This window comes from Scatophagus argus, chromosome 22 (assembly GCF_020382885.2).
Source record: "Scatophagus argus isolate fScaArg1 chromosome 22, fScaArg1.pri, whole genome shotgun sequence".
Taxonomy (NCBI): Eukaryota; Metazoa; Chordata; class Actinopteri; family Scatophagidae; genus Scatophagus; species Scatophagus argus.
This window is the reverse complement of record NC_058514.1, coordinates 8,627,517-8,654,164: the sequence shown is the minus strand read 5'-3', so window position 1 is coordinate 8,654,164 and position 26,648 is coordinate 8,627,517. Positions and strand designations below refer to the sequence as shown.

General features: G+C 41.2%; 1 protein-coding gene, 1 long non-coding RNA gene and 1 pseudogene across 2 annotated transcripts in view; 1 reads left to right on the top strand and 2 right to left on the bottom strand.

Annotated features, from left to right (window-relative positions):
* Positions 1-21,565, bottom strand: part of LOC124053599 — a 137,724-nt gene extending 116,159 nt beyond the window's left edge. The window contains exon 1 of the long non-coding RNA XR_006842190.1: positions 21,152-21,565. This is a non-coding gene — a long non-coding RNA (uncharacterized LOC124053599). The remainder of the gene's footprint in view (positions 1-21,151) is intronic.
* Positions 15,884-19,066, top strand: LOC124053598 (transmembrane protein 229A). The gene has a single exon (XM_046378892.1). It carries the CDS (start codon positions 16,060-16,062, stop codon positions 17,161-17,163), a length of 1,104 nt encoding a protein of 367 aa, XP_046234848.1. The 5' UTR covers positions 15,884-16,059; the 3' UTR covers positions 17,164-19,066.
* Positions 21,566-22,107: 542 nt separating the features above from the next.
* Positions 22,108-25,025, bottom strand: LOC124054091 (annotated as a pseudogene).
* Positions 25,026-26,648: the final 1,623 nt, after the last annotated feature.

Here is a 26,648-nt window from a genome sequence, read left to right as displayed (position 1 = left end):
ATGTCTTGCTCTACAGGAGCTTCCTCTGACAAAATTACACAAATGACACAATTTGAGCTATCAGCTTGAGCTCAGAGAATCCAAATTTGTAACGGCTCATGAATGTTGTCCTCTAGGCTAGAGCAAGACTAAAGGATCAATACCATGTCTGTGCATTAAGCAGGGAACGAGGGCCAGGACACAATTAGCTTAGCTTAGCAAAAAAGACTGGAGAAAGGGGGAAGCAACTTGTCTGACCCTGTCCAAAGTTCCAAAATCTTCCTACTGGCACCACTAAAGCTCACTAATTAACATGCTGTATAGTGTTTATTTAATCCATCCATAGATAAAAAAGTAAAAGCAGTTTCATGGTGACAACAAGACTGTAGGAGCCCAGCTGTGAGAAATAGTTTTTTCCTGTTTGGGATTTAACAAATAAAATATAACATGCTTATAAGTGAGCTTAAGAGGTGCTGCTAGCCAAACATTTGGACTGTCTCTAGTGCTTTAAAGTACAATAAAAGACGGCTCAGTTGTCTTAGGTTAATAAAGTGAAAACAGTCAGTGTCTTTCCCAAAATGGTGAACTGTTCCTTTTGTGGTGGAACTGGAAATGTTTAACTTGACGGGCATTTAACAGAGATGGACGATCTGAATAACCTGATGGTGCCCCCCTGAAGTATATATTAAACCCCAACATAGCTGATATGGACATGACTTTTAACCATCAAGGTCATTTGTGCTTCCTAAAGTTCGCAGTGTGAAGCTCTCATTACTGGCAAGTGTCACCGTTGTTTACATTCAGTTTCTACTACATAATCCGTATGTGCTGAGGCAAGATTTGTTCAAATGAGCAGCTCCTGTGAGAGAGACATTCTGAACAAAGCTTTAATCCATGGTTTTTCTTCTTCTTTTACACACGAGTGACAAACAGTTCAGCTCATTCTGACAAAGAAATATCTTGAGGTTGAAACTAATTAAAAGAGACTGATTTTGTTGTTCACTGTGATGCTCTGAGCAAATAAATACCGCAGTCTAGATTTTTACCAACCCTCTTTGTCTCTTTTTCTGCCTCTCATCTGCATTCAACTGCGTAGATAAAGTCTACTATTTATTCATAACAGTTTTCGTTCTTTGTCTTTTAATTTCAGCATCATTTCAATTCAATCATTGACTTAACAGCTCCAGTCATCCTTTGTGCATTTGACTGTGAATAAATTATCAGCTATTCTTTATCAAGTGTTTCTTGCACTCTTCTTCCCGTGTGTGTTTGCTTGCTCCGGTCTGTCGGTGGAGCAGTGGAACATGGGATAGCTGTCTAACCCCCGTCACCTGTCGAGATAGGCTGGATGGATGCACCCTGTGGAAATTAACGCCAGGATTATGCAAATCCAAATTGAACTGTGAAGTTAAGAGGCTCGGCCCAGTGACCTCGTCATCTCACACAGGCAGGGGATGGGCGTACAGATCGACGTACAGTATTCACATGCATGCACACACATTCACGCACATTTATGTGTGCGTATATACACGCAAGCACACACGGATGTGTGCATGTAACACAGACATGAGCACAGAGAGGCGCAAGTCATTTCTTTTTCTTTGTGTTTGTGTGTACACTTGTGAGACCATGTGCCTCTCCTGCCTGTGTGCATGAGCTGAATTATAATTTGGTCATTAGTGCTGTGTCCCAAATTACCACACATACACACACACACACACACACAAACACACTCACACACACCACTGGTTTCTCCAGCTGAGACTGCAGCAAGTATTTGGTTTATTTATCACAAAACAACCTTAAACCATTTAATGAGGCAGTACTCTGGCATGCAGCCATTTAATTTAGGTATTTTCATCATTGATATGGGCCTTTATCCATAACTACCAGAGAGGACATAAGAACACAGGGATGTGACCGACTAGTTCAGTTAGTAGAGCTTGAGATTCTCAAGTCTCCTGTTGAACAATGTAGTTCTGGGATGAGTTAGTTGTTATTTGTTTTGTCAGGCACATAGAAGTATTAAGATCACAAGGTGAACTATTGAATGGACTTGTGCACATGTGCAAACATGTGCAAGAGGGTGTCCTATTTTTTTTTACAGATTGTAAAGGTCCTTAAGGCTGGGGGTCAAACCAAGTCGAATCGGTTTGATTTATGTAAGGAAAATAAATAAGTGAGAGTTTGCTGATGCTAAAATTCAGCTTGGATCCTTTTTAGTGCTTTATTAGGTGCCAAGGCTTGCGATGCAGTGCAGGACACACACTGCATCCTAGCATGCGATTATTCTCACACACTAGGAAGCACAGTGTGTCCTGCACTGCCTCAGCAGGATACACTGTGCATCCTAGCATGTGAGAATAATCACACCAAATGCAGAGATCCAACTGGATCACTTCTGGCAGATCCAGGCTTAGTGATGTGTAATACATTATTGACACAGTTAAAATGAAGTGACTAATCAGGTCGGTTCCAGATCAGGTTCATGCCTTTTCAATGTCATGGGAAAAACTGCCATGACAACATTTAGAACTACTGATTGCACAAAAAGCCCAATTATGGTACAAATATATTAATTACGGTATCCTTGGTAACAGTGAACATCATCTAAGAAATTCCTTAACACATAAATTGTTCTGGTCAAAGAAAGCAGGACATCAGCTGGACAAATGATCAGGAGTTGCTAAGACGTAAGACATCTGAGCATGTGAGAAGAAAAAGAGAAAGAAAGAGAGGTGGGTTACAGAGTGGATATATGGAACATGTCCTCTATTCTTTATCTCTTCATCCTTGATACTGTCCTTCTGTCTGACCTCTGTGACAGATGACAGGATATACACACAGTGATACATTCACTGATGTAACAATGCTCTTACATTCACGCAATCAAGCAACATTTTCTTAGACACAAATGCACACAGCCTTATCACATTCAAGCTTATACGCTTACAGTCTGCCCAATTTTAAATGCTGGTAGAATCTAATGGTTGGCATTAGCTCAGCATTCCCCTGACATTTCACTGGAAAAGGGCTTCAGCTGCTGAGTGTGTGTGTGTGTGTGTGTGTGTGTATCTGTGTGCACACGCTCATAAGGCCCTAACAGAGAAGCAGACGGCCGTGGGTGTGGGTGGTGTGTGGGAGAGAGACAGAAAGAAACGATGAGAGAAAGGTGGCAGAGATGGAGACAGCAAGTGGATGTGAAAGGGAGAGAGATGCCAGAGCAAAAGAGAGAGAAAGAAAGAACTAAAAGAGCAAAGGTGAGTCATAAAAATCAAGACAGAAGGAGTGAGAGAATCTAGGACAGTGTGAAAGGGAGGAGGAGAAATATCTAATCGATGCAGCAGCAGACCATCAGTGGATAAAACCAAAGGCTTCAGCAGCCAGCATGCTAATGTCATTTACACATTGTTCCACATCTTCAATATTCAACTATTCTCTTCTGCAGCCCTGCTGTGTGTCACATGACAGCCTCAATACCATTCTTGCTGAATGTGGTATCAATTTTACTTCTACTGTGCTGTTATTAATCCCTGATTGCACAGGAAAAATGTGTGTGCATGTACGTTAAGTACTGTAGAAAAGTTATATCAGGAGGTCAGTCAGTAAACCATAAGAAAACTAGATATTTACAACAAACAGTCCAGCTTTGTCTGAATTCACCCCTTGTTTACTACACGCAGTAGGCCACTTTGCTGTCTGAATTATGCGTAAAGTTTATGCTCTATATAGTGTCCTCTAAGATTCCCACAATGCAATGCCTCACATTTTTAGATGCAAAAATGATGCAGTACTACTGTACACCTACATTGCATACAGTCTCAAAATTATTAGGAACGCTTAGAAAACTTTATAAGTAAACCAAAGTTGTAATAAATTGTACTTCAACTATTTTTTATTGTCATAGGCTCTTGAGTCGCTTGGACGTGGATTAAAGTTTTGGCTTTGTGACTCTACATGGGTATACATCAGCCGCCTCTTCATGCTTCATGTCACTCATGCTCACTCTGTCAACACTCCTAAGCTGCCCTTTTCCCCTCTCCATCTCCCTCCCTCCCATCCCTATGCTGCCCCTCCTCCCCCACTACTTCCGTTCAGCCTTCATTTTCCAGTGACATAGAGAATCATATTTCCTCTCTAGGGAATACGATGTAACTTAATGCGGGTCAGTGATACACAGAGAAATGCCCTACCCCACCCCTAACCCACTTAGTCACTGACACTGTAGTGAGTGTGGAGCTTGGGGTGTGCTTGTGTGGCTCTGTATAGATACATAAGTGTGTGCAGCTATATGCACGCCTGCTGCCAACCCCCAGTGTTATTCCTGGACAGTAGACACTTTACTTAAGCGTGCTAAAAGGGTCATTTTGACCTCATCTCACTTCCTGACCTCTGCAACGCGTCGTTAAATGCTCACAGGCTGATGGATGACAAAGATAATGATGATAATGATGATGATAATGTCAGTTTTTCTGCTCTCTCACATTTACAGATGATTACGGGAAGAAAAAGAGTAATTTTCAAATTCATTCTGTCAACAAAAACATGTCCACACCTCAGTCCTTTGCAGGGTTCAGAGGCTTTCTGGACATGCATTTGCACACTGCACTTGAAATAATAACCAAATGGGTTCATGAGCTTTTCTATTTTGACATGTTCCACTTAATCGAAGGTCCATCATTCATTGTATGAATTTTGAACTGTGTGGATGTGGCCTCCTGTGCTAGCAGCAATGTTGCCCACCACGTAACTATCTGCTGAGTGATCCTACACTATTGAGATTAGCATGCATCATGGTTCCTTCATTGGGCCTGAGCAGCATCAATATTGCGTGTCAATCAACCAGTCACGGCACATAATACGGGTTTTTCTCCATTGACGGTGTCAGATAAACCTAAACAGAAAGATAGCTGAGGCTGCTCTCAAGCTGCTCGTAGTCTCAATTCACTTTATCTCCAAACAATTACCCAGGTCACTGAATGTCAGTAGTTACGGCTGTATGGAAACATTTGCTTACTACTGCTTTGCCTTAACTGGAGGCACCACAGGGCAAAGACAAGGGGTTGAGTCATAAAGTGGAATACTTTGAGTTTTCTCAGAAGACTGGTCACTGAGTCAAGCAAAATTAGTACAATTTTTGTGTCAAAAAGCATCACGCAGCTGCTGACTGTCTTGTCGACTACATCAAGTGTGTGCAGACATATTTGTGAGTCATCCAGTCACTTGAACATAGTAATGTCAGAGGTATGAGAATATTGAGCGTAATGTGCATAGGCTCAAGGATTGAGAGATGTGTGAGCTGGTTGTGATGGGCCAGCCTCTTTTACTGGTTGTTAGGAAATTTTAAAAGCACAATATACACATTTTTAAAATTGAAGCCGTTACACCTCCACAGATTAAGATTAAGCAGCTGAGCACAAACTCTCATCTCATTGTTTGTTTAATGAAGCAATTTAATTGATGGATCTGTAAGCACTCAGTGAAATCTGTACAAGTATTAAGGACAAAAACTTTTGGGCACAAGTTCAAGTTTCATCACATGATTTATCTCATTTGTGAGCAAAAGTCTGCGTTTGCATAAATGAGCACTAAGACACTGACTGAAAAACTAAAAAAAACAAAAAACATATGCCACCTCTGTTCCTCAAGTGTACCCTGCAGGCAGGTTTTGCTGCTGCTTACAGTTTCACAGCAACAGTACCATAGCTAGGTGAAATTTTAATGATACTTGTGAGGAAAGTGTGCAACTTTATTTGTTCCTGCAACATCTTTTGCCATTTGGAAACATGTTTATGAGTCCCATGTAGCCAGAAGTAATGCTTTAGTACAATTGCCAGTCACTGTTCGGCTGAAATATTGTTCCGCTAACTTCAGATCTTTAAGAGGTCACGCAGCAAACACTGCATGGAATCAATTGTGTATGTACAGCTAGATTTTTAACAGGTAAGGTTGGCAACTGAAAGGCGAGATTGCATTATGTTGTGTTGAGTTTTTGCGGCCTCTGCCCCTCATTGGGACGTCAAAGGTCAAATACAATTTAGAGAATAGAAAAACTGCATTGTTTGCTAACATGCCTTACATATGATGCAAAGAAGTAGGTTTTACACCGAAAACCTCCTGATATTCAAGCATTAGAATGTTTTTGTTCATTTTCCACTGACCCCTAATGTCAGCAACAAATTATGCTCCAATTATGCCATACAGCAACACTACCCGCCTCGATAAACAACGTCAAGCAGGGATTCACTGAAAGAAAATGAATGAAAGTGACCACCTCCATACAAATTGTATGCAAATACAACCGGAGCATGCAGCATCTGCATCCTCTTAAACATTCAGCAGCACTGCAGGGAGCACTAACTGAGCAGGCTGAATTTCATAGCTGACCCCAAAATCCAAAGCTGAGGAGCATTCACAGAGGAGCAAGACAAAATACACGCAGAGGAAACGACTGAGGGGAAGGGAGTGCTGTTAAGCGTAAAGCTAAACTGAAAGGAGACAGAAGGATGACTGGAGGCTGATGAAAAGAAAGACAAACGAGGAAGTGAGTGTTGCTCTCATATGCGGATACAAAGCATAAAAATCAGCTCCTTAGGGGTAGTTATGTTAAAGAGGTGTTGCAGTAATTATTTATAGTGTGACGGATTCCTTCAGGAAATCACCTGTAAGGAAACACATAACACTGCGTCTTGCACGGTTTTTATTCATTTTGAAGCGATCATTTTAATTATTTCAAAGTCATTCTGTTTTACCGGAAGTAATGATCAGAACCAGTGATTCATGTAGAGGAGATTGAAATAGTCATTTGGACATTTGTGAATAATGTTAACGCAATGAGCCTCTGCTGGAGGCTCCCCTACAGAGGCTCGTTGATTTAAATCAGACAAGAAGTCAATTTTAATAAATGGGGAGCCTACAGGAAAGTAGGATTCTCATTTTAGAGGAAGGTTCTGTAACTCACAGGAAGTCACTCAGGTAGTGTGAAGTAGACTAAAAGACCAGCACATGACCATTTGCCTGCTTTGCTACAAAACTTTGAAAACAGAGAAAATATATAAATGATTAACTGACAAACAAGTAGCATGTTAAGTTATACACATCTGGAGCAGCGTGACCTCTTCCTAACCCACCTCATAGCTTTTCCTGCAGAACAAACGCAGATGAAAACATCCAAATTTGAGGGCGAAACATTCAAGAAAATCCACGGGAGAGTTTCTTTTGTTAACCCGTGTAGGCAGGCCGCCATGGGAGCTCATTAGGGGAAAGGTTTTGTCTTGTTTTGATTTTCCTCGCTGAATTTTTCCATCAGGAGGATGCAAGTCACATCATGACACCCATCTTCATTTACTGTAGCAGCTTTATTTCAGGTTTGCGAGACATCCTGAAGTTGAACACAGTGTCTTATTTCCATATCCAAGCAGTTGTTATGTTCATCAAAGACACATGGCGTTCTAAGAATAGGTTTAAGAGAGCAAGAATAGAGGTGCATTTTACTTAGAAAGTGATATTTAATGACAAAATAAGTTTATCTTGACAAGGACTGAATGTTTGTGTCTGTGATATTCTGCGTGGGTGATAAATTATTTCTTACTCTGTCCTTATGCTGTAACACCTGAATTTCCCCTCTGGGTGATCAATAAAGGATTATCTAAGAAAAATAAAACATGAAATATTAAAATGTCTAATTAGCTGGAGTTTTTTTCCAGTCAGCGCTGCTATCAGTGCTGCTGTCAGTTTCTCTTTTTATTCCAAAGAAACTCTGTGAGGAAGGTGTTTCAAACTGAGTTTAGGCTGCATTATAACTTACAATTTCTTATTCAGCTAACCTGCCACTGGCGTTTAGAACACAGATGATGGAGAAACATACAAATGCCAAATAGAAAGGCTTGCAGAAACACTCCTGAGGTCATATGTCAGATAAAGCAGAGGTTTTAAGGACAAGCCACCTGCTGCTTTTTCCTGTTTACCTCCTGGCGCCACAGCTAACAGACAACATCCTGCACTCTGGTTGCCTACACATCCACACACAGAGATGACCCATCACCCCTCGCACTGATAACTCTCAGTCTTCGCTCTGTCTCTGCTCGTCTGTCTCTCTCTCTCCAACTGTCTGCAAGTGGACAAAGAAAGACAAAGAGATCAGGGATTGTACTGAAAACACAACAGAGAGCCAAACAGGCTGAGGAGAACACACAGACAGGCAAAAGAGAGAGAGAGAGAGACAGAGAGAGAGACAAGAGCATCATCAGTGATCCATATCCATATCACCACAGGTCTAATACAGGCCCTGCCCCAGCCGGTGGCAGGCTGAACCAATCAGAGTATGACACACGTTCATCGAGTGTTGGTATCCCATGGCTACACTCTCCCAGAATGGTACCCCCTGGGGCTTACAGAGGCTGGTAAACAAAATGGACTGGGATGCACAAAGGATCACAATACACAGCATATAGTAGTGTCTGTCTGTCCGTCTCCACGCACTTCATTTTCTCCAATCCCTGTAGTCCCACCATGAAACAGACGCTTTTTTCCCCTCATCAAAGTACCAAGCCTAGGCGAGCAAAATGAAATCATGTCATCTTCTGCTGCTGCTGCCATGATGCTCTAGACTGAGACAGAGAGAGAGAGAGAGAGAGAGACAGAAAGACAGACAGACAAAGCCTGAGGCAGCAGAGGAGACTGTCTGGCAACAGGTACTCCACACAGAGGGTATCTGGAGTGCTGGACTGAGTTAACTAACTGGGTTTGCTCTGAGCTAATTAACCATACAGAGGAGAGGAAAGTGGAGGAGAGGAAAGGCAGAAAAAAAATGGAGAAGAGTTTGACAGGAAGTAATTGTGATGAATAAAGGTCAAAGGGGAAACAAAAGACTTGTCATTGTCAGAATAAGTTGACAAGACAGAGAGCAGAGACAAGAATAGCAGATGAGGTTATGCAGGGGTGGAGGATAAAGATGGGAGAAATTTACAACTATCTGACAGAAGAGGAAGGCAAGTCAAAAGTTAAATTGGGGGGACAAAGGGATGAGACATTACACATTTGAGAGGCTATATGAGAGGTATAGCTCGGCTTGCATTGTAATTAGCCTCTGCAGTAACAGTTTCTCCCTCTTATACATTCAGTGGAAGAAATCAATGCATTATTCTACCAGTGCTGAGGGGCAATGATTTCTAATCATTTCATGATATCATGACATAATCCTTCAGATTTTAGTGCTGGTTGGTTTGGCAAAATCGTGTTGTTTTGTTGGGACAATTCTGATGAGTGATGAACGAGCTCTGCGTTCAGTGACACACCGCCTCTCCTGTTTTCTCTTCACAATAAAAGCCACCATACATTTTTCTAGTCGAATGATTTTATTGTAAAGTAAACGTTCGATTTACGCATTAGAAATGACTTAACTTAACTTAACACAGATACCAGTGAAATAAACATGAATTGTTTCCTGTGAATTCCTATTCTTGTGTGTAAAAACACAGACAATGCAGACTCAAATGCTAATATAAGTAATTAAAGCATTTAATCTGAACATACAAGTCGGCAGAAATTTTCCATTGGTGTGCAGTCTTTCTGAAAGATCACAAATCAAAAAATCCTGATAATAAATAAACACTACAGTGGAAAACCCAGAACTTGTATCAACTTTAAATAGAGGAAGAAAAAGGTCGAGGAAAGGGTAGATGAAGAACAACTGTGTGTGGGGGGGGGGGTGAGAGTTTACGACGCTGCATTTGTGTGAAGGACATAAAGAATGAGCTTCATTTTTTTAACAAAGACAATACAAGCTATGTGGTGGGTGGTAAGTGTGTTAAAAGGTGAAAAAGGGAGGAAATAAAGGTTAGAGTGAGGTTGAAGAGAAGTTAAAAGGAGGAGGAGGTGGTGAGAGGGTTATTTAAACTGACAAGGTTAAAAGGAGGGTCGCTGAGGTTACTGCAGAGAGGAGCACGGAGATGAAACGAGAGAGGAGGAGGAGGAGGATAAGCAGGAGAATGAGATGGGTGAAGAGGGGTGCTGAAGACACAGATTAATTATACTAGTAGATCCACTGGGACTTACACAGGAGAGTATAAGAGAGAAGTTAGAACATAAAAAAAAATTAAGAGAAGTGAGGAAAAAAATAACGAGGACAGATGAAATACTCCAACAACAGTGCTATCTAGGAGGTATTAAATGAATATATTACATTCAAAAAATATTGCCATCAGATTTAGAGAAGATGTGGCTCATAAGATGATAGTGGAGGAAGGACAGCGACTGAATACAAGATGGGAGTGTGAGGGTGAGTCAGGCATTACAATAAGAATAGTAATAATAGGAGGAGAGGAGAGGACCTTCAGAGGAGAGATAAGGAGAGCAGAGAAGGGTAAGGTTGTAGGTGAGGCAGGAAACGTCAGGGTGTTGTGTTGCAGTGTGACCCAGTGAGCCCCAGAGGGTCTTGGGGTTGCATAGATTTCCTAATGAGGGAGAAACTGCAAACAAGAGCCTGAAATAATCCCGGGAATAGTGCAAACCTCCAATCGAAAAGACTGATCTTTAAACACCCCCACCTCCCCTCCCTTCGTCCTACTCCCTCGTCTCTCGGGGGAGCACGTATTCACACGCATGCAGGCTCTCTCATATAAGCAACAGGCACACTATGGAAAACATTCTTCAGATTAGAAATGTATAAAGTGAAAAACAAACAAGCTATATGTGAAAACTTGGAGAACCTACCCAGAAACAAAAGCACAGCACGAGCTTATGGTCACACACACACACACACACACACACACACACTACCCTACCCAACCTGACCATATGAGACAGTGTGTGGGGCCAGCGATCCATTCAATAATGGCTCAAATTGGAGGAAATGGGTTCTGAAATTACATTTTCAGAGGTTCTCATTTTAAGTGCATGACTGCAGATTCACATTCATTTCCTGCGGGACTCGGTCAAGCGTCACATCAATCAGACATCACATAGCTTCATCTTACAGCCTCACAAACTATAATGAGCCTAACATGACATGTCTGATGGAAAATGTTTTTGAATGCAATTGGCGAGATGTGCAAGGGTGTCAAGCACCTAATATGACATATCTGTTTTGTACATTTTCAAGAGCCTTTTGTGAATGCCTAAAGAGCCTGTACAACCCTTCAGAAACTAAATGAACGTGTTCAGGCTTTACATGGCTCTCCTCTGAATGACATACAATGAAACCAGCAGCAGAGTAAGCTTGAATCCTCCATTGTTAACATTTCCATCTGCACACAGCGATGAGCAGGCTATACAGGAGTGCAAGGCCACCATAAAAATATAATAATGTGTCATAGCTATTGGGGCTGCATCCCAGAAGTCTCTCTTTTGCATTTGCTCCATCGGCCATTATTGATGCACAAATATAATCACTATGCATTAAAATGCACTTCAGATAAAAACAGCACTATTTTGTTTCTGTGGATGCAAATGGGGCCCACCCAAAGCCATGGGAGACTGTGTCATACTGCTGCCATCTAGTGCTTAAGGTAATGTTTCAAAGCAGCACAAACAGGCTTTTAGGATAAAGAATCAGGATATCTGGGTGCTGATTTAAGTGTGAATGTGTAAATGTAAGTCTAACTGTAAATTAGATGATATGCTTTTGTGGTCTGATGTAACATATAGTTACTCTTCTATCTTCTCTGCCAGCGACTCTTGCTAATATCTACTTGGCTGACTACAATCCATCAAAACACATTAAAATGCACAAAACATAACCAGGGAGACAAAGAGAACAAACAAGCTGTCTGTGGGACATAAACTCAAGGTCCACAGTGTTTTATCTGATGAACATGGAGACTGAAACTCACTGTCTAGCAGATGTTTCACTGAAGGACAGACTTCATATGAAAGAAAGTGTAATGATTTCTCATCATCTGACAAACAGAGTCTTTTAAATCTACAAGAATTTGCTTTTGGGGTACTGACTGCCAAACATCACAAAGAGTTTATCAGTACAAAGGACAGACAATGACACCCAGCACACAGAGAAAATGAGCAAGTCTCATTGTTTGACTTCAGTCCAGTGAACATTGAACAGTTTGCACGCTTCATAATAACATCTAGCCTGGATATCATCTGAATAAAAGACATGAGGAAAGGAATAAGCCAGGGGGCTGCAAAGTAACTCTGTGACATCGTGAGATAATTTACAGTTCTGCAAAACATTTTTATTATCTGAACTACAAATGCATTCACACATAAATTTTCTCATTTTACTCTAACTGTCATCTCATCAAATAATGGATATTTGTCTGGCTCTCTTTGTCCTCTGATAAATGAAACTGTAAAATAGCACACAGTAATACAAAGGAATCTAATACATGAGGCAGCACTGACCTCTTCTATCTCTGCTGCTGACTCAGATTACGTTCGGAGTGAAGCAACACCAAGACTGGCTATGAGGAAACTTTTTCTGTCTGATTCAGCTTCAGTCAGGTCTGTATTAATACTGAGGGTCATATAATTCCTTTCCTTTAACTTACATTCACTTCTGATATAGCCGGTTATTTCGATTTAAATGGGAAATAAATTAGCTTTCATACAGGTGAGTAATAAAATGACACCTACGTGGTGGTGCTGAATCAACACCTCCTGAGTTTTGTTGTTCAAAATGTAAAAGTGTTGAGGTCTTCTTTTTTTGTTCTTTTCCCCATTTCATTGCATACATTTTGAACGCTCAGTAGTTCCATGAATGTACCACTATAATCATAATAGTGACTGACGTAGAACTCCCCTTTTCATTAAGAGCAATGTGTGTCCTTTCTATATTTTACATTATACTGCATTTATGTATTCCTGAGCACAGAGATGGACAGAAAACACCAGCAAGAGGAGAACAAGACCCTCCCTTCCCTCTCATACCACAACACTGCTGTCTGACTGGCAGCAGAAACTTCTATTACCTCTAAAAATAAACTATTCAGTATTCAAGATTTAGATGTTCTGGGTGTGCTGTTTATATCAGAGATAATCTCATTTGTTTGAAGTAATTGCATTATGTTGTACAATGAACATAATAATGAATTATTTGTGTACAAAGGCTACTGTCGACATGCTCTATGTGAAGAATAATGGCTGCTATTACATGTAGCAGAGCACTTAAGGGAGGTTGAGGAAATGTACTATGGGAATAGAAGAGGTGGAGATGTGTATGCGAGTGTGTGAGAGGGTCATATCTCATCTATATGCCGTATTTGACAGAAACAATCTGAAAATGGCTCCTGCTTTCAGTGCTGGTTCTGGGTCACGACTGAGTGGGTTCATTCTGTACTGAAGTGACTCTGATAGTTTTAAACCACGAGGAGGCACACTTATCTCCATGGTCCTCAAAGACCGCCGATATTTCATATGAACACACATACACACACACACACAGACAAATACACACAGAGAGACATTTATAGAGACACGCTGGCAGAAACATTCACACAAACTGCACCCTAAAGCAACATGCTGCCACACACAGAGCACAGACAGTGTGTAAACAAATACACACTGAAACTGCTCCTAGAGGTAGAACAAACAAACACACACACACACACACACACTTGTAGGCATGGCTTGAAAATGGTCCAGCGAGTAAAAGTCCTGAATTCAATATGTTATTAAGTACATAAGTGCTATGAGCAAAATGTACTTAAAGTACCAAAAGCACAATTATGAAATATTATGCATTACACCAGGTATATTAGAAGCATAGTCCTGCATCACATCATATATGCATATCATATGTATTTTGCAGTAAAAACTACCCAGTAACTCACAGTCATGGCTGCACACCAGACCGGACCCTGCAGAGGCCAGTTTAACAGCAGGGGATTCAGTTAGGAAGTGATGAGGACTGAGTCTTAATTAAAGCAGTGATTCCCAACCAGGGGTACTTGAGCTCAATTAATTTGAATGAGTGAATGAATGGATTATCAATCATGTTTTTATTAAAAAAAGAAAAAAACACACATGTTGAGTCAGCTAAAACTATTTATTTAATTAAATCGGTGTAAATACAGTCACATCTACTATTAGATCCACTTTTTTTATAATCAATTTAAGTAATATCCAGTTTGAAATTGATTCAGTCTACACATTTGGAACACAAAAGGTGATGCTGATGAAGAGTTATTTGAGCTGAGGGGAAAAGTCTCACAAAAAAGATGAATAACCATCGCAGCTCCTCCTGTTTCGGTGGCAAACACTAAACAGTGCCCCTCTGTGGTCGTTCAGATGTACTACATGCCTTCTCACCTCCACAGGAACACACTGTGTACTGTACATGACTGCAGGATGTGCAGTGGGTCAGGGTTTGGATCAATAGCTGCTTAATTTAGAATCCAAAGTTTAAAGTGATCGTGCACACAAACTCTACGCTCCTAAATCTCACACTCAAACACTACATATATGAAGCTCTTGTGCCAGGTTCAGTCACCACTGCCAGCTCTGTACACTGCAACTATTCCTCTGCATGACCATACAGGACAGCAGCCCGTTAATAACACTAATGAACTAATTCAACTCACAGTATAGTCCTGCTGGAACACTGATTAATAGCCTTTATCTTCTCTCTGAAAACACGGTCTCATATCGACAGTGTATATATCAAGTATGAATGAATAATTACTTTTCAATCGGCCGCTGTGTTCTCTATTTAGAGCTAATAAAAGTGCAACAGTTGTGGGGAGTGCAGGAAACCACAGGAGGAAGTATTCAGAGACATGCATGAATTTTCATTTCATTTAGTCTGCTGTAAAACTGTCACCTAAACGAATTACAGTGAGTATATACAGATATCAGCTACCTACCTGATGGGTGACTCATTAAGTCTGAAAGTCTGAAAATGATGGATTGGTTTACTACATGTCAACTTTGCAAATGAGTTTAGGGAGGACGGATATTGGTCTGTCATAACAGCAGAGTAATCTGGTGTAATTACCATTAATGATTCGCAATTAAACAGCGTCGGGACGTCGCAGGGGGACGTGACTCAATTAATAACCACGTCAGAGCCAAGCCATCTTGTCTCCACCACAGCAGCACAGCTTCACTACCTCCTCCATCCGCGTCTCGCTTGTGCTGCCTTCACGAGCTATTGGAAATTTGCAAACAATGCCGAAAGGATACAAATGCAAATGCAAGCGCATAAGAAGCAAACCTTAACTATTTCTTCATATTTACCAATTACATCAGCGAGATAATTATCTTAAAAATCCACTTTTGATCACTTCAAAGCTGTTGAGATGACACCTAAGAGGTGACGAGCAATAAATGAAGCAACCATCAAAATGTAACGATAGTCTGTTGTTATTTCCAAATGAGTCCGGCTAAAAAGGCACTGTGTGGAGCCTTTCACCACCACGTGCACCAAAGATTGGGGTTTTTGTGACACATCCTTTCATAGGCTTCATGTTTTCTCACAGGTCAACAACACAATCATCAATCACAATCAACAATCACAATTCCCCAGAGCCCAAAGTGAAGTCTTCAGATTTCTTCTTCTATCCAACTAACAGTTCAAATGCTCTTCATGTAGCCTACTAGCCTAGGCTACCATAAGAGTAGATTAGCAGAAATCATTATACTTAACAAGCTGAAAACAGCTTGACATTGTTACTAGAAAATGGCTTTTAATCGACTATCAAAATAGTTGGCGGCTGCAGTTTTACTTTTTGATCAACTGCTCAATTAACTGCATAATTGTTGCAGCTCTAGTCAGATGGTGAAGGTAACATGTGAAGCGTGAGTGTAGCCTAAGCATGTATGCAAAAATGCACAGCTTAAAATAAGTTTTGCAAATCTGTTTGAGGAAGGAAATGGACTAAACACGAACACACACACACACACACACACACACACACACGGCACTTCGTTAAAATGTTAACAACTTTTCTTTATTTACAAGAAAAACACACAAAGGTATTTTTTCCAGAGAGCACGTGAAGGCAGCAGTCACTCTGTATGTACAGTGATGCTTTCAGCCGCAGCTCGCTGTAGCCTAGCGGAACATAGGAGAAAACAATGTGTAGGAAGAGGACAACTGAATCTCTTCAGACAGAGTGACTGATCATGGCCAGTCGGTGGCGAGACGGTCCTCGCTGCAGTTCAGGAGACCCCGACGGTGGCCTTAAACGAATGCCCCGCCAACAAGAACCGCGCGATGAGACCGGAGACGCGGCGGACTCGCTGCGGGAGCTGCCGCGTTGGATGCGGCTTTACTTCTACGGGATGCACGGCGTGACTCTGGATGTCCTGCTCTCCTCGTTCCACGGGGTTGTGAATTATCGGGACCCGAAGCTGGTGGGCTTCTCCTCTCCGTATCTTTGCATTATGCATTCACTGACCCACTTTGCGCTGGAGAAGATCTACTCACAGAAGAGGTGTTTCCGAGGTCGGCCTGTGGTGTTTCATCTTGTTTTCTACCCGTCTGTGTACATCGGGCTGCAGATCCTGATCGGGAACATTAACACCCTGACCGAGCAGGTGAAGGTGGTGTCTGGCACGCAGCTGGCAGTGCACTACGTCCTGGCTCTCTATTTTGCCCAAGTGTTTCACAGAGGGCTGTCAAGGCTGCAGTATCACCCCTCCTGCCCCGTAGACCCCTCGCGTAAAGCCAGCAGGCAGGACAGTGGTCAGCATCGGAGCCCCCCTCCTCCTCCTCCTCCTCCTCCTCGTGGTCTCCCCGGCTTTGTGCGCTTCTTGTTCTTCGGCATGCACGGCTTTCTGGACGAGGTCCTTTTCACGTCCATTTTCAACCTCGTGGAGAAGTCTGACCGGACTCTGAGCGGCCACACTTCCCTGTGGTCTTTCCTGATGTACGGGAGTTGCAGCTTCGTGGTGGAAAAGCTCTACCTCCATCTGCACTTCAGCAGGGGCTGGGGGACGTGCCGGCGGCTCCCCATCTACATCTGCTTCATCTACACCTGGGAGTTCTCCTGGGGTCTGGTCCTCAGGCAGTTTGACGCCTGCTCCTGGGACTACTCCCACTATCCTCACAACTTCATGGGACTCATCACCCTCCTCTACCTGCCGGGCTGGGTCTGCCTCAGTCTGTACCAGGACGTGCTGTCTAACGTCCTGATGAGGATCAAGTGCACCAAAGATGTAAATGGTTTGAGCGGGGAGAACGGAGAGGTCAATGGACAACTGGAGTCCAAGAAAAAACTACTTTAATTTCAGGTTCTAATTTCGAGGAGGAGTCTAGCATTATTGTATTCTTATTAACAAAGTTCAAGGTAAAATTGCATAATGTGGCACCAATTTGAGTTTTCTTATTTTTTTCTCAAATCATGGTATAAATTAGTTCTGAGGCTCTGGATTTGTCCACATATCAAAGTGTTTATACTCTAAATCTTTGGACATTTGATATTTTCAGCAAGTTCAGAGTCTGCTGTCTATAGAGTCTGAACACGTTACCAGTGTTCACATGAGATTTTTCCAGCTGATACTTCTGGGTCCAGTAATAAAGATAAAAACACAACTGAAAAGGAACATGAATTGTTTACCTACCCTTGTGGAATTAAGTTAACCCACTGCCATTTGATATAAAATACAGTTGTAATATTAAGATTTTACAAGTCTTCATGGCCTTGGAAGTGTGAATATTACATTTTTTTTTAGGACTGTGGCAGAAGCACCACATTATATATTGAGTTGGATCGTTTGTGTCATTTACATATGCATCGGCATGTTTTAGCTGTAGCTCATATCTGCATGCTGCAAAGTACAAAAAAAATAATAGGTTTATGGTTTAGGTTTTGTTCAGTAAATTACACGTGTAGTCCCCTAATATTCAAAAGTCAGTATGTTCAAGGTAAAGATGACATAAATACAACTGTTTAGAGGACAGTAAGATGCATTGCTCCATTTAAACGTTCATCTCTTTTAATTTGATTATCTCTTGATTTACATTAATAGTATGACCCCCAACTAATGCATGCAAGTAAAATATGTAGCAAGAAAACCTGTAGCTGAATGGACACGAGGAGCCAGGTGAGATGTTACTGTGAATCTTTGATGAACCAAACGCTGGAGTGCCTTCCTGTGCAAGCAGAGTCTGCCAGACTCAAACAAAGCAGGCTCGATGTCTTCGCGGCTCCTCTTTTTATATTTGAAGTACTGCAGTGTTTCATTATTAATCATTAGTATAATAACAATATTTTAGTCTCTGGCACTAATGATGGTAACAGTCAGTGATGCTGCATTTATTCCATCACTAAATGAAAGGGCAAGTTTAATTTTGGATGCACTAAACAACCCATCTTTGCTAAACTCTCATGCAGCTAGTGTGGTCAGATTCATTCTGAAAGTACTTTTACTGAACATGTTTACCCCAAACTGACGGATATTTTACGTAAAATGTATTTTCTTGACGGTTAGAGCTTACGCAAATCTGTCTCAAAGAAAGCAAATTTTATTTAAATCTGTCAGTCAAGTTAACTTGAAGTAAATATACGACAGACATGTTTGAAATCCAGATTTCATTTAAATATACCCTGAATAAACTCCAGCTGTGTGTATGGTGCAGACCATAATTTTGTTGGAATGGTCTCATGCCTTAACAAACTCATCTTAATACCTTGCACTGTGACTAAACAAATGGTGGTAAGTTTTAATCAAACTAGCCAACTAGTAACTAGTTGTTATTTGGAGTTGATAAACTAATGCCTAAGCTGCTTCACTCCCACAGTAGCATTTGAATTTGGTGCTGGAATCAAACTCATTTAGGAAGCTCCCCATTAATAAGTTTATAATTAGATTAGATTTTTTTTTCTTGTTGTTGTTGTAATCCCAACTCTAAATTTTGATTATTTGTGTAAAAGTGAATGAGGCAATGACTAGTATTTTTTTTAATGTTTATATAAGCTTGTGATTTCCCAGATCCAACCTTGAATGAATATGAAATCTGTTCTGTTTGACCTGAATCTGTTTTGATGGTTCAGTAATCTAAGTAACATGCTTCAATATAAGACAGGGGAGCGACACTGGACATTGTTGCACATCACTGGATATCTTTGAATGGTTCACTGTGGATTTTCAAAATAATAAACTTGATTTTCCTCTTGTCTGTAAATGATTTATCAAGGGATCAAATCGTATCTTGTCTGCACACATTTAGAAAGGCAACTGGCACAAATATTACATCTTATCGTTTAACTTTACAAACAAACAGAGGTGTCAAAACGTGTTTTAAAAGCCTTTCTAACTATATCAGACCTGTATATAGACCTATATCAGACTAGCACTGAACATGAGCCCTACCTGTGGCTCGGGTGTTTTGGGAGTATTTTGTTCAATTAGGCAGCGATATCGAGGTTCATAAACATTTGCGTTCACTGAACCACAGCCTCATGAGTGAATGACTTTGTACTTTGGATACCTTGAAGATTTTTCCATGGCTGAATAACTGGATTTTAGTCACAGTTTGTGCTGCCGTATTCACCAATTTTTAAAGAAAGACCAAACTGCTTAACAAAAAGATATGAAATGTTGGAATCAAATGCAAATCAAAGGGAAAAATGGCCACTGCAATAGAATGTCATACACTGTACGACTTACCATTTTAATTAAATCTGAAATTTTCCCATGGCACAACTGGCACTCCTTCACTTCTTTACTTTAATGTGAAAAATAACCCAATCATATCATTCAACAAAGTTCAGAGCAATTATATTTCACATTCTGCAGCCTATTTCCAGGCCAATTTATAACATTAACATTACCAACTGTTTTTAACCACTTTCTTTATATTTGCTCATATCTTCCTAATGAAGCAGGTTCAGACTCAAATACCAGACTGTATGGTAGGTAATGTTGGCTTTTATGTCTGGAAGTTACCCTCTATAAACACACACACACACCAGTTCCTGGTATATACAAAAGCTGTTTGTGTTGTCTGTTTCCTGGTTGAGATATTGTTGTGATTAGAACATAGAGGAAGCAACAAAGTTCAGCAAACTGCCTGCACTTTTAATGTCTGTCTGTGCTCTCAACTTGTAGAGGAAGTTTTAGTGCTCTGGCACTCACTGTGCTTTTCTGTCACAGTTTATACAACAAAGTCAAGGCAACACACGCTGTGTGTGTGTGTGAGAGAGAGAGAGAGATAGAAAGAAGAAACCAAATATGCACCTTGACACTGAACTGGTGTGAATTTACAGCATATATTTACAGCAAGAAAGTTTGCATGACATGCAGAGTTCAAATATGTAGTGACAACCACAATTTAACTGACAAATCGCCAATAAGAGATTAATCAGGGGTGCAAAACCAACAATGAATCATCCTTCTCTTTATCTGTAACCCACCTTGCAGACACCACACACACACACACTCAGCACCCAGAGGACTCAGTCAATACACCAATGACCTGCAGTATCTGACGACAGCACCACAACAGGAGCAGCAACTCCATAATGAGTCATTCATTAGCACTCTAAATCAGAAGTACAGGACTGCTGTGTCCAAACACAAAAACTCGCGTAGATAAAAAAACAGGAAGTGACGTGCAACTGTTGATTAGCATCAGCACTAGCCACCCATTCAATAATAAAACATAATCAAAATAAGAGGTCTCTAACAGTGATAAAAAACTGAAAGTTGGGTAACAGTCTCTGCTGCTTTTTAACTTTTGAAAGCTCGTTGTGTTTCACAGCACATTTACACACAATCCAAGCTCTCATCAACCTTGTTTATAGTTAACAGCATCCCAAAATAAAAACAAGCTACAATAAACACACTTGCCAGTTACACTACTTCCTCAGTAACAAAGGCAAAACCAACTCTTTAGCAGGTCAACTGCCTGACAAGAAAATAACTCAGGTATTTTGCTCAGGGGTTGCAGACAAAAACAAAGCGAAAGGACGACTGGCGTTTGTACTCACATTCAGGCGGTGGCAGGTGTAAAACCAAATTCTGTGACTATAGGTGGCGCTGTTGTTAGTACTGGGCAGCGTGGTCCCACGCAGTTTATTTATTTGTTTTTTTTCCTGTTTACGGTTCGGGGTAGGAGTAGGGTCAGGGTAAGCTAAGGTTAAGTTTATGATGTGAATAACCCGCGTTTCTGCACAAACATGACGCACTTCATTACGCTGACTGGGTTCACGCGACCCAGTAGCAACAGCAGACAGACAAACAACACAGAGGTTAAACCGGAAACACGTACCCAGATGAAGGTCTAAGGTCGCTCCACGTCTGCTGGATGTGGTGTAGGTTTGTAAATCCTTGAACAAGTAAGCTGGCCAAAAAAAGAAGCCCGTCAAGAAAAAAAAAGTATAGTTTCTTCTGGAGTTACGCTGCCGTCTAGTGACCTAAAAAATACTGAGTGTAGCTGTCAAGGCACCTGTGGGGTGCTTTCACTTCACTGTTCAGATTAGATTTATGCTTATGCTGAATTTAGGTGTTGCAAAACAGGGAACTACATCGGCCTGAGCCAACAAATCGTGTTTTTGACATTTGCACTGGTTTTAATAATAAAATGAATGTTGACTGAACTCCATTTTGCTGCATTGGTGATGTTGGGATTGTGTCTGTCACGTTGTCATCTCTTACTGACGTCGAATCCGCCATCTTTAATGTCATTAGTAACACCTGTGCTTTTGTCATACGTGACAACACAGCGTGCGTGCGTGCGTGCGTGCGTGCGTGTGAGTGAGCGACTTTTTCATTTGCTGAACGTCAGCACCTTTCACGATGAGAATAAGAGTATGGCCCACTCATTAATACACTAATGATGTTAAAAAAAATAAATAAATAAATTTAATCACATTTGGAGACTTTGATTTTTTCAACATTCAATACACAGTCGTCCGATTTTTTTTTCTGTATTAAGTTGAAGTGCTGCGCCGTGTCATTTTTCATTTATTTACATACACAGTCAAATCATAAACAAATACCCAGTGGGAACAGCATTGTCACAGGTAGGCCTAATACATATGTGATTTTGCACAGTATTTGTTTGTATGCTTGATTCTGCTTTTGTGGTCCGATTAAGCAAAGCCTGCAGACTGAAACTCACATTGAGGCCTAAACATTCAAATTGGACTGTGTGGTCTGAATGTCCTGTAAAAAAAAAATAAAATAAAAAAATGGAAGAATGTGAGCAGACATTCTGATGACAAGCTAAGCTTTCAAGATATTTTCAACAGTGTGCTTAGTAATACTGTTTTGTTGCCTGTCATCCAATATGGCTTTGTTTTGAGTGTGAGCCTTTTGATACAGCCTTTGCTTCACCCTAAACATCAGAGCCTTGGCTAGCTCCCTGTTTGTCCTGGGAGAGCAGCTCAGTCCTTTGTAGCACTGACAAGTAAATCTCCTGTCTTCAGGTCTGTGTAGGTAGGTTTCCCAAGGACAATGTAGCAGCTGTGAACATGTGCAACCCTGAAATTCTCTGGGTTTAGAGTTGCAGATTTTTCTGACACAACAGCCATTTCCTCTACACAGGAAGTACCTGTAGAGTTGGGCAGCTACAGTGAAATTGTGATGTAAGGGTTGAGGGTGGTGGACAGGTAGGATGAGAGGGCCTCACAAGAGGTCTGTGGAGCAAAGGAAAGAGAGTGGGAGGAGGAACAAGAAGGACAATAAGAGAACAGTAAACATACACTCTGTGTACTCATACTATGCTATTTACAGTACTGTATGTTTGAAACAGAACATCCCAGCAAGTCAAAGGCGCAATATGTTAGAAATCTGACCTAAACCTACTTATGATTAAACCAATAGTTTGACACTGTAGGAAAAAACTGAAGGGGAAAAACAACAAGTTGAAGTTGTACAGTCATTTATGTGCCAGATTATTTCTGAAGCTAACGTCAGTAAAAGCGCAACGTATTGCTTTTACGCTTAAACAAGCTATATTAATGTGTGAGCTGAAGAGTTGGTAGGCAGATTTTGTTACCTTTAGACAAAGCCAGAGTAGCCGTTTTCCCTGCTTTTAGTCTTGATACTAATCTAAGATAACCAGCTGCTGGCTATAGCCTTGAAATGAGTGGAGAGACATGAGAGTGGTATCAGTCTTTCTGTCCATCTCCCAAAACGTGAATTATTTCAACATACAGGTTGTCATGTGTAAGTCAGGTAAATATAAGTTAATTAACTGAAGTAAAAACAGGATAATTGTAGGAAAAATGGATAAGAAAATGACAATATTTTATCACAATATATTAACCTAATCCACTGAATACTTCATAATAAATCTATCTGACTGCAAGAATATTCATAAACTTGATTTTACACGGTGAGGTCTTTTTCAGAAGACATCCAATGAAAGTCACTTCCCCGCCACAGATTACTGTTGCACAACCAACCTGTCCATCAGTACCTGTGCCGCTGAGGTGTTGTCAGTCATTCTCAGATGATCATCTAATTAAGCACATTGTCTCTGGTCTGACTACTTGCCATCAGTCCTGTCTTTCATATCATTCAGCAGTGCAGTGGAGGTCTGTGGTGTGATGTTACCTTGTCATTATAGTCAGCGCTGGCCCCCCACAGCACAGCGCCGAACACTCCCACCACTGCACTCTCACCGATGGTGCTGTCCAAATCTCTCTGGACACAAGGGGTTAAATATGTTCATTATTGTCTTTGCACAGATATGTACAGAAATCCCCACAGCCATACACAAATGAGACAAACAACAATTGTGTGCGCAATATGCGGAACGCAGACACAGTTCTTATACCCCAAAACAGACACTCATCATATTAGGTGAGAAGAGAGGATAAGGATTACAGGTGAGCATCACCACCTGAGCAGGGTGTTGTTACACCAAGAAACTAAACTCCTCTTAAAACTGGACCTCAGCCTAGAAACACCTCACTGCCCGGATGAAGAAGTAACCTAAGATGTGTCTAATCTTGTCAAGTGTATGGTCACTCACTGATGAGTGACTGATGTAATCAGTTTGAATGGCAGGTTTAATTATTGATTTATTAGTGAGTGGTTTTCCTTGAGATGTCTTGTGCGTCATACCATCAAATAATATTTCTGACCGTGCAGGAGGTATTAAACAAATCATCATTTAAATTACACTCATTTCCTGGGCTGAGGAAGTGTCTGTTCTGGCTGACAAAGACAGATCGCATGTAAAACAAACAGCAGCAGCAGCACCACCTTATCTGGGTGGGGCAGATACCCTCAAAGCTTCCTGCACACAGTTTCTCACCATTAGGTTGGCTCTGAAATTGTCTGCCAGAGAGACCTGAAACAGTGCGAGGATGCAGGAGAAAGATGTCTGAGGAATTTTTTGTAATATAAAAACAATATCATGGTTGACTGTTGAGCCAACTAGCAGTTAGACAGAGGGAAAGAGGGCAGTGCTGGACTCCCACAGCCAGAGCAGCTCATCATTCTGCATCCTGACCTCGTTAGAGCACTGACCTGTGTAGTCTGACTTCTCCCAGTCATAACTGTAGCAGTTAGGAAACGGGTAGAAGCCCCAGAGATAATTAGGTCTCATATCTCTGCCCACTACCAGCATCCATGACATGAATTTCCTGGCCACCACTTAAAATAGAATCAAATGAAGGAACAATAGAAGAGTTATTCATCAATATTTAATAGCTTCAGAAATACATGATTATTTTTATTCATCTTCACACAGTTAGTTCTGACCTGGAACTGTTGTTTGACTTTCTCTGTGGCCTGCTGCACTGTGAGGGAGTGGTTTGTGTGCGTAACATGGGCCACAGATAGCCTGGTAAATTCTCTTTGTGCCCCAGATTCTGTCCCATAGGGGGCGCCATTCCTTCCAGTCTGTTACAGAAAAGTCTCTGCTTGTCCTCAAATGACAATGAAAAAGATCAACAACAAAGGGTGGATTTTTGTGATGTTAGGCTGACTTACTTGGATGGAATGTAGTAGTTTATGTCTGCTCTGGCCTTGGTCACGCTGGCTTTCAGGTTACCTATCTGAGGAATGCTACCATCAAACTATTGTCTGCTAGTGAGGTCTATATGTGGGTTAAGACCCAACTGGTCCTTGTAGAACAGAGACAGGAATTGGCCTGGAACCTGCAGCAGAAACACAATGATATATAACATGACATTTTCACTAAGAATATCAGCTTTGTCATCTCCAGTGAAAAAGGCTTCCTTCCTCTTCAATTTTCTCATCAAAATCCTTGTCCCCTCACCTTAGCTGACGTGGTCACTCTTCTAAAAGGTGATGTGTCCATTAAGATGTAATGAACAGTGAAAGGCAGGTGCTCAAACAGCAGACCTGGGGTGTGAGGGGAGAGAGGGAGGCAGAAGTGCTCCAGGCTGACCAGAGGCTGCTGCTTCTGGTGGAGATGTCGAGATGTTGGGGAGAGGGACAGGGTAGGCTGTGGCAGAAGGAGGTGGAGATGGTTCAGACGTTAAAGGGAAGAAGGCTGTGGAAAAGGATGGTGTTGAAACAACAGAGGGAAGATTGAAGCAGTTGGAGGTTGAGAGGAACTTTTTGGAAGTAAAGTTGAGCCGGAGGGTGGAAATGGTTTAGCAGTGTGAAGAGGATGGTTTTTAGAAGATACGGGATACAGAGTCAACATGGACAAATGGCCTGTTAGGGTTTTGTGCAGGTGTGGTCCTATAGTTTTGAGGGATGTTGTCAGATCCTTGTGGGTATGAGGTAGCAAGCTAAAGACATCAGGGGATATTTGTTTTAGGTTTTTAAAATGAGGGTGAGCTACATGGTGACAATGGATTCGATCACTTGGAAATGCTTCTTTGCCAGACTGAGGTGTTTTTGTCACAGCTGTGGGTGAGGATATGAGGAAGTCACTGCTGGATGTTTGATCTAAAGGCGACACTGACATCGTAGAGGAAGCTGACACTGATTTTGGGGGATGCAAAATTGTAAAAGAGACTTTCGAGAAAGATGATAGGACGATGGTGGACGTGGATGACTTTTGGATTGTAGGAGTGGTAAAAGCATTGGAAATGCTTGACATGTTTGTGTTACCAACAGGAGCTGTCAGAGCAGATAATGAAAGAGTAGGCCAGACAGAGATGGTGACAGCAGAGAGGACATAGACAGGCAGACAGTGAAAGATTGATGGGCTGAGCGAGAGAAGCAGCAGCACACAGCTTCTTCTGTTCTGTGAACCAAAACCATCCAGTGCTACGCTCATTGGAAAAAAGTGGTGGCAACCTTTCTAAACCAGATTGCTAAACTCAAGAGAGGAGTTCTATACAGACAGCATTAATAACAGAACTTATTCTTATCTTTTCTATGAGAATGCAACTGGCAAAAAAAAATTATGTCTGATACGTACAGTAAGGTTGATGGACCAAGATAGCTATTAACAGCACTTTTCATCTCAGTGTTAGAGGTAATTGAACACTGTGGGATATGTACTGTATATGCACTGAACTGTATGTGTTTATTGTACTCAGAATGAGGATGTGCTCAATGCGATTCACAATGTAGCTTTATTTCAATACACTGCACCCAGAGAGAATAAACTATATCCATACATGAATATGAATAAATATTAATAAAGCAACAGAGCTACCATGACAATGATGATAAAACATGTTTGTCAGGACCAGTCACAAGATGGCAGTTCTGATATTCCAGACCATTAGTTCAAATGTGAAAAATATTTGCATCTTTCATGTTTTTTCCTAAATCTAAAATTCTACTGCACTAAAATAAAATACCTGCACATGCTGCATTCCATGACA

What these genes read in the sequence shown, in the direction of transcription:
- LOC124053598 (XM_046378892.1), top strand. Translation starts at nt 16,060, where the DNA reads ATGGCCAGTCGGTGGCGAGACGGTCCTCGCTGCAGTTCAGGAGACCCC.